The following is a 14,251-nucleotide window of genomic DNA, read 5'->3' on the forward strand; positions in this document are numbered from 1 at the left end:
TTTTTAAAGGGTAACGTTATTTCATAGAATCACAGATTGATTTGAGTTGGAAGGAACCTTAGAGAGCATCTGGTCCCAAGGCCCTGCCCTGGGCAGGGACACCTCCTGCCAGCCCAGGTTGTTCCGAGCCCCAGCCTGGCCGTGAGCACTTCCCGGGATGAGCATCCACTGCTCCCCTGGGCAACCTGTGCCAGCGCCTCGCCACCTGCACAGAAAATCATTTCTTCTTAATACCTAAATCTGCCCTGCTCTGCCCTAAAACCATTGCCCCTCAGCCTGTCACTACGTGCCCTTGTAAGCAGTGCCCCCCCAGCTCTCCTGCAGCCCCTTCAGGGACTGAGAGGCCACTATAAGGTTGTCCTGGAGCCTTCGCTTCTCCAGGGTGAACAGCCCCAGCTCTCCCAGCTTGTAGGAGAGTTGCTCCAGCCACTGATCGTCTTCATGGCCTCCTCTGGACCCGTTCCAGCAGCTCCACATCCTTCTTGTGCTGGGGCTTCACAGTTGGACACAGAACTGCAGGTGGGGTCCCACCAGAGCAGAGGGGCAGAATCCCCTCCCTTGACCTGTCTGGCCGCGCCGCTCTTGATGCGGCCCAGGACATGGTTGGCTTTTTGGGCTGTGAGCACACGTTGCTGGCTCATATTGAGCATCTCATCAACCAGCACCCCCCGAGTCTTTCCCTTCAGGGCTGCTCTCAGTTCACTCATCACACAGCCTGTGATTGTGGATTGCCCCAATCCAGGTGGGAAACCTTTAAGCCTTTCTCTGCAGAGACGGCTCGTTCTGTACGAGATGTGCATAGCTGGAGAGCTGTAGTGTACTTACCAAGTTTTCTGCTGTTTTGCAGTTGGTCCGAAGCTTTTCCAGTATGTTGTAAAAGTCATCGTGCAGGCAATACAGTTACTGTACTCAATGCTGAGAATAGACCAGCCATCTTACATTCTTCTTCAGGTATGTTTTGTGCTGGGACTAATGTTGATAAAAATAAATAGTGCTGCATTACAAGGCATTTGTACGAGTCTCAGCCATTGTTCTAATTATCTGAGAGCTAAAACTGGCATAGTCAATGGTGTAAACTTATATCAAACTTTTTTTTTGGCTCTAAACTTTGATTTCTGTGTTAACAACTGAGATTTGTTCTTCCTGTCAATCGTTGTCCTTTCAAACTTCATTGACAGGGATAGTAGTAAAGAATAAATCCTAATAAGAAATGTTTGTGAGCTTATTGGAGGGGAATTTTGATCCTGATGCAACAGTAAAATTTGGCATGCCCACCAGTCTTCATAGGAGAAACTGGCAGTTCTGGAGTTGGTGCACACAAAATTGTCTCTGTTTGTTAAGATCCTATAAAGCAATGTAATTTCAGTTATTTGATTTTCTCCTTCTATTGCTTAGCCTTTGTCACTTGGTCGGTCTTATGCTATTTTTATTTGTTTTATTTATCAAACAGAATCCTCCTGGCTTACCTAGTATAGCCGTTGCCTGGGTTGCTTGTCTTTTCTGGAGAAGCAAACTGATAATTGATTGGCACAACTATGGATATTCTATAATGAGTCTGAGTCATGGAAGAAATCACCCAATAGTACAAATTGCAAAATGGTTCGTATAGCAGTTTATTCTCCTCTTTATAAATGACATGTCTTTGCAGAATTCAGAAGGATGGAAACCCGTGGGGAGAGTAGAATTAGTGAAGGGCTGTTGCCGTGCAGCATTATTGGATTTTGCTGTGTTAAACTGCTTCTATTTTAGAAAGCGTGTTCTGTAAAACGCCTTTGTTAAACGCGCAGGAAGGCGACTGATGAAGTAGGGAAGTTGCTTTTATGAACATCTGCAAACATTGATCTCGTTCTTAGAATGTTTTTGTATGTACTTCTGGTTTTTATTCTCCAACACTGTTTTACACTCCAGCTCATCTCTAAGCATCTGTTTCTTGCTGCATCTAACTGGTAACACATAGATAAAGGCTTTTGAATACGGTGTTCTTAGGTTTCTGAGGGTAAGGGAGTCATGCTGTATTCCTTCTCGTAAAGTGATACTGCTCCAGTCAGTCTCTATTTGGTAATTAAATTTCAGTTACAGGGGGCAGTTGAGCTTCTTTTGGGTTTGTTTGGCTGTTAATTTGCATGGGCACTGCTGGGCAGTTACTGTTTGGCTAGTGTGATTGCTCACCTGTGGTTTTTAACTAAGATTTTATTTTTTTTCAGGTATGAAAAGCTTTTTGGGCGTTTGTCTGACTATAACTTGTGTGTCACTAATGCAATGAAAGAAGACCTGTGGGTGAATTGGAACATAAAGTAAGTCACGTAGCTCTAACGAATTAGCTCGTGTGTGTGCGACATAAACCAGAAGAACATATGCCTGATGATTCTGAATTAAGAGGAATCTTACAAAAGCAAATTTCTTAAGCCCATCCATTGTCATGAAGCGTGTTAGGTCAGCTTTGTAGTGAGCTAATGGAGTGTGGGCATTCAAGAATCCTCATTACCCTTTGTAATTAACACCCCATTGACTAGAAGGTGGCAGTCCAGGTGTTTTGCAAGCTTGCTACCAGGCTGCCTACAAAACGTGAATGAGGCTGACACCACTGTAGTTCTTAACAGTTGGGCTGCCCTGATGATTTTCCTTTTGCAGTCAGAAGGCTTTGAGATCAAAATTGCTCAGGAAAATTTAGAAATATGTTTCAAAATCAGGACAATATTGTCTGCGGTTTTTACGGTCGCGTTACACCCCCTGAATACCCACAGAGAAAGGTGGGGGGAATATGTCCACCGTGGTTTATTCCAGCAACCTTCAGGAATACAGAAAGTTATAAATCAAACAAATTATTTTGCTATATTGATTTACTTAATTACTTTCTGCATTACTTTGTTGTAGCGTGTCACTTCTTCACTGTAAGTGATTTCAGGATTCTTATTTTAAAACCTTTCAGGTTCAATATTTTTGAACATACAGAAGTGAACGGTCATCTAGGATGTAATAACCAAGTTGAGTAAAGACTATAAAGCTGTTAAACAATTTTGAGCATTTCTCAAGATAGTTTTGTAGAGTGTATTTCAACACTAAGTGTATTTATGTTAAAGCTGTTTGAATTACTCTAAGTGTTGCTTTTACACCATATTACATTCAACACTGTTTTTAATACGTGTTGGAGGTGACATGCTTTTTCGTACCGAAACAATATAGGAGCTCTGTCTGAAATTCAAAATGAACATTTTGCATGTTAGTTCCAGTTTATTTCTTTTAATATCCTGTAAGGCATATTAAAGCTTTCTGTTTTTTCTTATATTGGTATTTTACATTTCAATATTACGTTTTGTTGCATCTGCTTTTTATTAAAGTTGTAAATTTATTTCATGACAGGGCAGTAACGCTGTATGACAAGCCAGCCTCTTATTTTAAGGAAACGCCATTAGAACTTCAACATCATTTGTACATGAAACTTGCCACAGACTACGAGCCTTTTAAGCCGCGGTATGTGTAAGTGAAACACGCCGGTTACAGTCCTGCATTGAATGACAGAAAGTTACTGTGCTTAGTTACTAGAAATACTTTTGCGTTAAGTGTAGTATTTCTTTTTGTGTTCGTGTAGCCCATACTCAGAAAATTCTGTTCCCGTAGTACAGAGTCTGTCAGTTCAAATGTGGAGAGATCTGCCTTTACAGAAAGGGATGAAAAACGTGGACACGTGATAAAACCCAGAGATCGGCCCGCTCTTCTGATCAGCAGCACAAGCTGGACAGGTTTGGGAACGAATAAGTTTTATTTTTGGTATTTAAAACCACTGTTAAACAAAAGATAAAAGTAGGGCTGTTTGTACTTCCTCACACTTGACATCCTGTAGAGGTGTGCCCACATCATCCGCGGCCAAGTTAGGTTTTCCTTTCATTTAGCTGGAGGAATTTGGAGGCGAGTTGTACGTGATATACCTCTAGTGGCAAAAAATGAATGATTTTATGCTGTAGTTTAATTATAGAGCTGCAGTCTACAGGCTCAGCTTCAGGACCGATAAAAAAGATTTCCTACTTCTTTTTTTAACTTCCATTCTGTCTTGTGTGTTGGCATAAAATAGATTCAGAAACTGAAATACGTACTCCTTTATTTCTGATAACATGTATTATGCAATTTTCTCATTTTTTTTTTCCTCCATATGAAGGGAATGGAGAGTGGAAGCAAATCCATTGCTAGTATGGGCAGAATTGTCTATACCTTTGAATTAACAGGGCAATTTCTATACTTAATTCTATAGCTTTAGAAACTGGAAAATTTTAACTTGATAGCTTTGAGGATGTGCGGGGGTTTTTCCTTCTTTGTCTGCCATGTTGCCACTAAGGGGAGCAAATAAGGCCTTATATGGTTCCAGACTTTTATTTATGAAAATAAGAGCAGATTTTTAATAGGGAAAGCATGGTCCACACTTACAGCGTGTGGGTGAAGGCGAGGGGAGTCTTGATTGTTGCTATTTAAGTACAGTATGTGGGAATTCAAATGTCCCTAACAAAGCTTTCTCTTTCAGAGGATGAAGACTTTTCAGTTCTTCTAAGAGCTTTAAAAGGTAGGTGTGAAGGAATTAATCTCACCTCTCTGAAGGGGAGTGGTTGTGGATGGTTGGGAAAGGTTTCACTGAGGAGCAGTGTTTCTGTATTCAGGTAAGATGCAGGTGCATTTGAGGAATTAGCAGTTGTTTAAAAGCAGTAGCTGAAATACAGAAGCACAGCATCTGGATTCAATTAAGAGTAGTTGTCAGGGAGAATTAAATTTCTAACTAGCTTGTAAATTGCAGTTTTCTTTTTCTAAGCTATTACGTATTCTTACCATAGGCATCTACTAGTAGGAAAGAAGGAAATGCGTGTCATCTTATTTTGTAGGCTTTGCAGCTACAGTTCCTAAATTAATGTGTTGGAACAGCTGATACGGTGTAGTCAAGCAAATGCTTTATGAGTAGTGCATTTTAAACGGACCATAGTTTATTTCTGTAGAAGTTTGTCAACTTTAACATTTCAAAATTTACTGCTGTTTTACTAGGTATACGTTTAAAGAAATTGCTTGAAATAGGAAGCCAAACAATTAATATCTTGTGCCCATTGTTCAGCCAAGCATCCGTAGATTTGCCGACTCTGAGCAGCTTTTTATCTTCCCCAGATTATGAGCGGTTTATCAATGAGGGAATCGAGCTTCCGCCTCTAGTATGTGTGATAACAGGTAATAGTTTGTTTGCATGAACAGTTCTTTCACTGATAATACGGAAGGCTTTTTTTTAAGATGGGACATTCAGGAAAACTTCACAGAAAGGGTTGTCAGGCGCTGGAACAGGCTGCCCAGGGAAGGAGTGAAGTCACCATCCCTGGAGGGTTTAAAAAGCCGTGTAGCTGTGTTGCTCAGGGACATGGGGCACTGGGGGCCTGGCAGTGCTGGGTTAACGGTTGGACTCGATGATCTTAAAGGTCTTTTCCAACCTAAACGACTCTGTGATTCCATTTTGATGGCAGACTTCAGAATACTGAGTAAGAAAGAACGCTAGGTTCATGTTGCTTTCAAGGGGTCTTAGTCCTTTACGTGTCTTTGGGGGACTTGTGTGTTGAGTCCTTTTTGACGTACCCGATACACCAGGAGTTTGCCAGCTCTACAGTAAGACCCACAGACCACGCTGTTTTCAGTCATCTTGATTAAAAAAAAACCACCTATTTTTTCTGTCTTAAACAGGTAAAGGACCGCTAAAAGACTACTACAATGGACTGATAAATGAACTGCGCTTTAAACATATCCAGATCTGTACGCCGTGGCTTGAAGCTGAGGATTACCCTCTTCTGCTTGGTAAACACTGGATTATGAAATAGAGTTGAGAGGGTTTGAAACAAACTTCAGCGCGCTTGTAGAGAGCTGACACAGATTCTCTACAGAAACTGGTAGATTGTTGTCAGCGAATGAAGTTGCTGGTTAGTGATGGTATATTCGTGGTTTTCACTCGTGCTGGCAAAATTGCTAAATTTCTCTAACTTCAGATTTTCACTGTTATCCCAAAAAGTAGGGATAGTGTTGCTATTTTAGCCTGTTCTTTATATTCTTTGTTTCTTCTAACTGCTGAAATACAATGTGCCTGTGCGTGTTCCAGTTTAGTTTCAGGGTCACTTCAGTAAATGAAATCATAAAGTTTTTGGCTAGGCAGCCACAGGTGGCTGAAACTCTAATTTAACTTGGAATAGTATTCCCTCAGCACGTTCATTGTGTTAGCATAAAGTGTGAGTGAGCTTGAGAAAGTAGGAAAATATACATTCAGCTTGCTCTGCCTTCTGCAGGCTTAGAGCCTGCCAGTTTCCACGGCTGTAAAACACTGTTCATTTGGTACTTTTAAATTACACACTGCATTTGCTGGCTTTCGAAATCACTTAAACTGGAAGAGGTCGCTAGTGAGCCGTGCAGCGCATCCTGTCTGCGTTGTGATGGAAGTTACTGTGCAGTTACCCACTCTTAGCAGATGAAGAAGCAGAAAGACTGGTTTAAAATCGATGAAATTTTAAAATTCCCTTTAATTAACTATGCATTCGCCTGGAGTGTTTCTGAAGCCTGACTAATTTTCGCCACAAAATATATTGTGCTTTTTTTTTTCCCCTCGAGTGCTTTAAACTGTTCATAAATAAAAAAGTTTATAATAAGACTAGAAGAACTACTTTCAGAGAATTCATTTCCTCTTGCCTGCTCTGTTTGCTTTTCAGGTGCAGCAGACCTGGGGGTGTGTCTCCATAAATCATCCAGTGGTTTGGATTTACCCATGAAGGTGGTAGATATGTTTGGCTGTTGTTTACCGGTGTGTGCAATACATTTTCAGTGGTAAGAGCTCGTTTATTCTGTTGTAGTTTAAGTGGATTGGCTAAAGCAGTATTCGTACAAAGCTACTGCGTGTGTCAAATGAGATTCTGGTCTTATGCCATAGTAACTTTTTTTTTAATTCAGTAAGATAAGTCAGAAATCAAGGTTGTTTTAAGTTAAAAAAATTAACACTAGTTTCTATGAAGGTGGAAGCGTTTAATGCAACCATTTGCCTTAAAAAATAACTACCCTATAATTCTTTTGTTTCCATATACTTCATTTTAAAAAAGATTCCTTCTTCATAGACATGCCTCTCTTCTGTGAAGAGGTGAGTGGAGGCATAGCCTTAGAATTTATGGTCTTTTGGGGAGACAGTAGCTTTTATAAAGCAAGATAAATTCCCTGTGAAGATCTTATGAACGGGATCATGGACAGATTTTCCATGTGGGTTAATTTTAAAGTGGAGTATTGCTCTGGTTTTTAATGTACGTCCAGATGAGGGGCACAAAGCCAGAGTGAGGCCCCTTTTGTACTGCAGTGGTAGATTTAAATCGCCTGACAGAGAAGGGAGAAACAATCTTCACTCTGTTTTGTCAGCTACGAAGCTCGTGTCTGCCAGTCAGGAACCATGATGTTACAGATACACTATCATGATGTCACTGTACAACTTTTTAACTGTTGGTGTCGCTTTCGCTGCTTTTTGTCTCATGCTCTCTTCCATGGCTTTTGCTCGCAGTTTAAGTGAACTTGTGAAACACAACGAAAATGGTCTCATCTTCAGGGACTCAGATGAACTTGCAGAACAGCTAAAGGTAAAGAAAACCTTAACTGATCTTTTTCTCTCCCACTAGCTCTAAAAACAGAGGTACTGCCATGTGAGCAGCCTTTCCATATCTGCTGATCATCTGTGCATTTTGGATTCTCCCAAGATACCTGGTGAACGCTGTTGGGCCTCACTTCTGCTGGAATATGAATCTGAAGCTGGAAAGAACATTTTAAACACTGTCATAGTTCACTATTTATAGGGCCAGACCAAGGAGTGCTCTTACTGCAGCACTGTCATGGAAGGTTGACATTGAGGAGGCTAGAATGAGCCCAGAATGGATTATAACGGTATTTTTCTGTGGTTTTCCTTTTTAACTTGCAGATGCTTTTCTTGGGATTTCCTGCACTGGAAGGCAAACTTCACAACTTCAGGAAAAACCTTCGTGCATCCAAGCAGCTGCGCTGGGATGAGAGCTGGGACCAGACTGTTCTTCCTTTGTTTGGGCAGAATGAATGACTTTTTCTTCTGTGGGGGAGAAGGGTTTCAAACAAAGCTAATTCTTGGTGCTGGACAGATTGGATAAATAGTGAATAAACAATGTCTATTGTCCGCAGTTGCAGTTTTTAACTACGTCATCTTGGAACGCACCTTCTCCTTTACACTTGGAGCTGTTTGTTGCGTGCTGACAGTGTAAATCTTGAGGGAAGATGTGGTTCCTGTGCTGAAGAGCTTGAGCCTTGCCTTCTGGACTGCCTCTCCTTCCTCAGGCTGGATCTTTACAAAGCAGGAGGGAGGTTTAGTTACTTCAGGAACGCAAATGTGCAAAATCAGTTCCCTGTGCTGCTTAAAGGTCACTTTTTGGTGAAGATACTCAGATATGTCTATGAACTATTACCCATTACACCTGTTGTACACTAAGCACTTTAGTGGACAACTGGGGTGTGTTTTCTTGCAAATGGGAGATGCCTTTCATTTGAACTGTTTTACTGGATACAACAGGGTTTTGCTTTTTGTCAGCCAGTTACTACTCCTGGCTAGCCTTCCATAGACAAGTGCTGAATATCATCTTGCATGATGTTCTTGAGACAGAACCATTTAGTTTCAAAGCTGTTTTCCTTTTTACAGCGTGTGCAAGAACGTGAGAGCAGAGCCACTGGTACGTGACAGCTCTGTTGAACACTTAAGAGGAAAAGAGCCCTTTCGGTGAGTGGTGTCCTTGTACGCCAAAGTGAATGTGCCCATTTACCTTGAGAAAGAAGATAAAATTTATCACTTTCTGAATAGATGAAAAGGGAAAACTAAACCCAAACCATGTTATTAAAGCATGTATAATTTAATAAAAGGGCAGTTCACTTTCCAAGTGTTTGCTCAGGTGTACTCTTCATCAGATTATTGTCAGTGCCAGTATTCATACACAGATCTAACGCTTTTTTCATCACTTTTTGATTATAAAATAGATGTCAGTCGTTTCAGGAATAAATATGCTTGGTTTTATCATGTGGTTACTGCTCTTCAGAGTTCCTAGTTCAGTAGTGGTAGATGATCTCAGTGGGTTCTTGACTGAACAATGAATCCCTATAAATATTTATTTGCAGAAAAATAAATATTTATTTTTTTCCTACTGTTTCCAAGGAAAATCTGTCCAGTGATTTGGCCATTCCCCTTTAGCCACTGATGTGTGATGGAGGTAAACTGGGCACTTCTCTGGTGGAAGGGTAGTGCTGGAAGCTTTGGAGAAGTTTCATCTCTTTGTGGTAAAATTTTTTAGCTCTAAAATGAGCCATCTCTTCAGAACTTTTTGAGTGACTGGAAGAACTTGGTGTAAGGAGAGAGAAAGGAGCTCCTGTTGGGGCTGCTAGGATGTGTTTATCAATAGCACTTTTCTCACCACTGAAGGAGGAGGCTGAAGTATTTGTTCATTTTCTCCTAAGTCGCTTTTAAAGCAAGGTACGGGAAAAGAAGCCAAAAGAGGAGGAAGAGCAGCATATTTGATTTTCTCCTTCGGGATCCGTACTGTCTAATGGGGAAATGATTAAATGGATTAGGGAAAGTTTCAAAGAAGGTGAGCTCAGCTCTTCCCCCTTGCAGGATATGTAGACCATTGCTAGAGTATGATTTTTTTATTTTCTGGGCAGAGAGGATGTCTTCCCAACAGCTGCTTGCGAAAGGTGACAATCCTTATGCGAGAGAAATGTAAATCAGGTTCTGATTTCTGTCATAGCTGCAGAGTAAAGACACACCCAGTTTGCAGCAGAGTCCGTTTCCTCCCGCTGCAGCACTGTCAGCTACAGTCGCTCAGGTAGTGTTCATTATTCATGTTTAAGGTGACCCATGCTGCAGGTATGCAGGCAAGTATAACAGATACAGAGTAGACCAATAATATGTAAAAAACTATTTATTACTATGAAACATTATTTTGCTTTCTTGTCAGTGTGAGGTAACATGGCCTGTGATCCTACTGATGTGCCTCCAGTATTTACAGATTTACAGCCAGAAAAGAGAGTTCAATTCTGTTCTCTTCTACGGAATCAAAATGCAGTATGACTTAGGGATTTTTTTAAATTTTTTTTTCCTAATTGCTTGAGGTTCACGGATACTTTCCAAGGGCAGCAGCTTGCCTGCATACATGCTGACAATTGTAGGAAGAACCACAACTCACTTTGACAGCAGTCCATGTGTTGCATCCTCCGCGCCTCTCATACACTTTTCTAGAATTTAAGATAATTTCATTGCAAGGACAAGATGGCTCCTCTTGGTCTGAAAATTCTCATTCTGTCCTATTTGGTGAGTCTATATAAATAGCTGTAGAATAGTTACGTTTGGCTGCTCATCTTGGAGAAAAATACCCCTGCTGTTGGCTGGAATAACCTGCCATCCGATCCCAACTTTATCTGTAAAGAGAAACACAGGGAATCATATTGCTGCTTAATAAAATGAAGGGCAAAAGTTGCAGGTCGAGTTCCGTAATTAGAGATCTTTAGTGTGCCATTAAGTGGCTGCCTGTACCTTGCTTTAGGAGCGTGTATTTTTAAATCCGTACCTTAAATCCAGCTCCAGGATAAGAATCTGGCTATTGGACAACATCCATCACCAAAAAATGCTCCTGTTCTACTAGGGATTAAGTAATGGGAAAGAGGCCAAGACTATCGCTACGCTTCTTGAAAAAGGCACCTACCGAGCTCAGCCTGGAACAGGCGATGTGTGTCTGGATTCCGAATGGTGGAAGCAACGTAGACCTCGGGAGGTTTCCCATCAGTTCTGGAAGCGGAGAGTTTTTGTAGGATACCGGTCAGGGCTAAAATGATTTCTGGATCATACACCACATCTGTGCAACGAAGAGAACTTTCAGCATTTATTGAGAAGTGAGGAAAAAGCAGAATAAAAACTGCAAATGGAAAACATAAAATATTCACCTTGCAGGAGAACATGTTTTTTGTACTTGGGGCTTAAAAATTTCCAAGAAGAGATCTAAGAAAATGCCTCTATTTTATGTGCTATGTCAGGTTGCCCTCATCTTTAATATCAGTACAAAATCACTAAAAAAAAAAAAAATTAAAAAAAAAATGTTGCTCCTTTTTGGAAATGGATTATCAGATATTGGTATTTCAGCCCTTCTTAAGGGAGATGGCAAAAACACCGAGCGTTGAGACTGTTAGGGCCGACCTTAGCGAGTAAAACTGCATCAGTCAGAATCTGTGTTTTAGAGGCTGATTGCAAAATGCTGGATTTGAACGGCAGCTCTTTTCATCCTGAGTGAGAAACAGCGATGAAACACAAGCCTGATTGTTAAGGGATACAAATTGTCAGCTTTACTAATTAGGACAGTGATTCTGAAATGGGTTGGTCTTGCCTTCAGGACAAATACTGAGGTAGTTGGTTACACAACAGCATCGAGGCGAGTGCGGGGACCACAGACCCACAGGTTACTCTTGATGCAGTGTAGGAAGGGAATAGTAAGATGAAATACAAATCACCTTCACTTCTGAGCTGCAGTATATTTAGGTGGGTTTTTTCATCTGGATTCTTAGGTAATTTTTGCTTTGCAAAGCCCTGAATTGAGCAAAACCCTGTAGCTACAGCTAAGAAATTTTAGTATTGCCTGATTTCCCATGATGAGATCTTAATTATAAACTCCCTGCAGATTTATACTCCACAAAAGATTTGTGGGTTCTTTTTTAAATACATTATCCCTCGAGAGAATGCCAAGATTGCCCGTTATTGTTGATGAGGCTTTTAAGAGTAACAGATTTACCTGTTCCTGGATTTTATAAAAATCTCAGAAAGGAAAAATAATTTGCTTTTTGGCATTACATACGCAACTGCTGGATATCTGAAAAAGCCGGGGTGTGTGAAATCTTTCCCACGTAACCAGAGTAGGGTTGAGTGAGCCCCGCACACAGACACCTTCACATCTCTCTCTCTAACCTGCTGATCCCTGCGGGCCAGCCCGCGGTGCGAAGTACCTGCTGCAACGATGACATCAATGGGCTGAAGATCCAGCAGTTGTTTTTCTGTAACTGAGCCCCAGTCGAGCTCTGTGACAATTAGGTTTGGGTTTGGGGAATTCGTTGCTTCCGCCTCCTGGCCTTGGGGCTCCACTTGGATACGAGGAGTGGTTTCAGGCTCCATGATGAAGCCGTTCAAGCGGATGTTTTCTGTGAGCTGTGTGAGAACCCCAGGGTGGCAGTCACTAAATATATATGTCCTGGGGCTGCAGGTTTTACAGATTGCAATTCCGGTGAAACCAATCCCGCTCCCTAGTTCCAAGATGGTCCTGATGGGTAATGGAGTAAAACAAGTACTTACTAGGATTTTAAATTGAGTTAGGAAATCAAAACATTCTAAGTATATCTAAAGGGAAAATCAGCTACAGAGCATTTCAATGATTTTTGAGTAAACCACCTAGGATATAATCTTTGTCTGAAATAATAGGTAAATGCTGAAGATAGAATTGTAAGCGTAAAAATTAATTACTTGAATACAGTGTACACAGTTCCTGTCCTTGTGAGGCCGATACTTTAAGTCACTTCAGCTGAATTGTTCCTTAGAAGCGCTTGTTCCTCTCGACTGCTTATAAACAAAGCCTAGGCTAGGAAATTTGATGTGCACGCCTCTGCATCGGTGACCTAAAATGAGGTGAGAATTCCAGCCTGTGGCGAAGTGCAGGAGTTAAAAGCGACTGGCTGGACAGCACCGTAGGTGAAATTTAACAGCCCCATTTACCAAGCAGGCCAGACTGCTTGGTGTGATGGTTTTGTTCTTAAAATCTATCTAAAAAGAGCTACAAAGCGCTCCCCTGGATTATAGTTCCAGTGTTGCAGAACAGACAAGAGCAGGAATCCTCCAGTAGCAAAAGGGTGTGGTCAGTTCAGTTACTTTGGGTGGTAAATACTGCGTGTTACTACATTCTGATTGTGTAGCTCACAATAGGAATGAAAATACCTTTGCCTCTGTGCTGCTGTCGTTACCTGTTGCCGAAAACCGCCGAGTTCTCCATCGCCCACTCTGCGAGGTGAAGAGCAGCGTCCCAGGTGACGAGCCCCGTGGTGCCTCCGGAGACAATGGCCCTGCTCTCGGAAAGGGTGACGTGTTCTCCCGTGGGCTGGAGGACACATGCAAGGAGAAGAGCAATGGACCCGCACAGACAATGGATTTTACAGTTTACCGCCAATACTAACAGCCAGGAAAAGGTAGGAAGCACACCGGGTTTCTGGGGGGTTATTCTGAAAGCCAATTGTTACTCAGTTCAGATGATTACAGGTCGTTTATGCAGCGCAGGTTCTTACCAGTAAGTAGTTTTTGTAAGAACGAGTAGACTCTTCCTCGTTTAGAACATCTGCCAGGGTGTCGTACAGCTCATCCAGGGGCTCGGTTCCCATGGATTCATGCTATGCAAAAGAGAGCAGGGCGCTTTCGGATATCAAATCATCACAAAACTGACCGCATACACACATTATGTCCAATTTTAATACATTGTTGGCCACGATATTTTACACCGAATGCTGCTTTTTTTTAATAAAAGACTTCAGCTCGGCTCAGAATGGAAAACTGGCATATTTTCAAGGGAGAAAAAAACCAAAAATTTTGACAACATAGAAAGCCAGCGCTACCTTTTTGATGAGTTCGGTGAGAAAGCATCTTCTGTACTTGGTGGAAGGGGGATATTTTGTGCACAGAGGGTGAAGAACTGTCTAAAACAACAAAGGAACATCAACTGAAACCAAGTGCCTAGGGAAGATTTTATGGAAGGCGCTACGGGGCCAGGGAGCCGCTCGCGTCGTGACACGTGGCGTGATTCTGTAGCTAAAAGAGGTGATGATGACCTGGAAGGTGAAATTTGGTGATTTGTGCCTGGCCCCTTAGTTGACAGGAGTCTTAATTTTGACGCTCAGAGCAGCTCAGTAGTAAGAAGGGAAGGAAACGTGCTTTTCGGCCGGGACCGACAAGAAACCGTGAGACCAGGTGGCTCATCTTTGTAATTTGTAGCAAAAACCAGACATTGTTTTGGTGACACACCACCTTACCTTGTGCAGGATATCCACGAGCAAGGAGGAATCTGGCTGAGCCCGGAGTTTCTCCTCAAGTTCCTAAAAGCGGAGGAAAGACAGGCTGGGGCTCTGCCGCGCCCCCGGCGGGCCCTACCGCGGCCACCCGCTCCCCGCACTACCGGCCAGGGGAAGC

General features: G+C 42.0%; 2 protein-coding genes across 2 annotated transcripts; one reads left to right on the forward strand and one right to left on the reverse strand.

Moving 5' to 3' along the window:
* Positions 1–802: 802 nt before the first annotated feature.
* On the forward strand, positions 803–8,128 carry LOC104268026 (chitobiosyldiphosphodolichol beta-mannosyltransferase-like; the record flags this gene model as incomplete). Its single annotated transcript, XM_009874037.1, is given in 12 exon segments — positions 803–838; positions 841–951; positions 1,451–1,599; positions 2,205–2,294; positions 3,361–3,471; positions 3,619–3,740; positions 4,514–4,552; positions 5,140–5,199; positions 5,701–5,811; positions 6,711–6,825; positions 7,541–7,616; positions 7,952–8,128. Coding segments are annotated over 12 exon segments (1,155 nt in total), but the record flags the coding sequence as incomplete, so codon positions are not given.
* Positions 8,129–10,360: 2,232 nt separating this feature from the next.
* Positions 10,361–14,157, reverse strand: FAM86A (family with sequence similarity 86, member A; the record flags this gene model as incomplete). The annotated part of the gene is made up of 7 exons (XM_009874039.1): positions 10,361–10,461; positions 10,746–10,895; positions 12,034–12,344; positions 13,039–13,172; positions 13,357–13,458; positions 13,681–13,761; positions 14,095–14,157. Coding segments are annotated over 7 exons (942 nt in total), but the record flags the coding sequence as incomplete, so codon positions are not given.
* Between the last annotated feature and the right edge of the window lie 94 nt (positions 14,158–14,251).

The sequence above is a fragment of the Apaloderma vittatum genome, unplaced genomic scaffold (genome assembly GCF_000703405.1).
Source record: "Apaloderma vittatum isolate BGI_N311 unplaced genomic scaffold, ASM70340v1 scaffold29527, whole genome shotgun sequence".
In the NCBI taxonomy this organism is placed as follows: Eukaryota; Metazoa; Chordata; class Aves; order Trogoniformes; family Trogonidae; genus Apaloderma; species Apaloderma vittatum.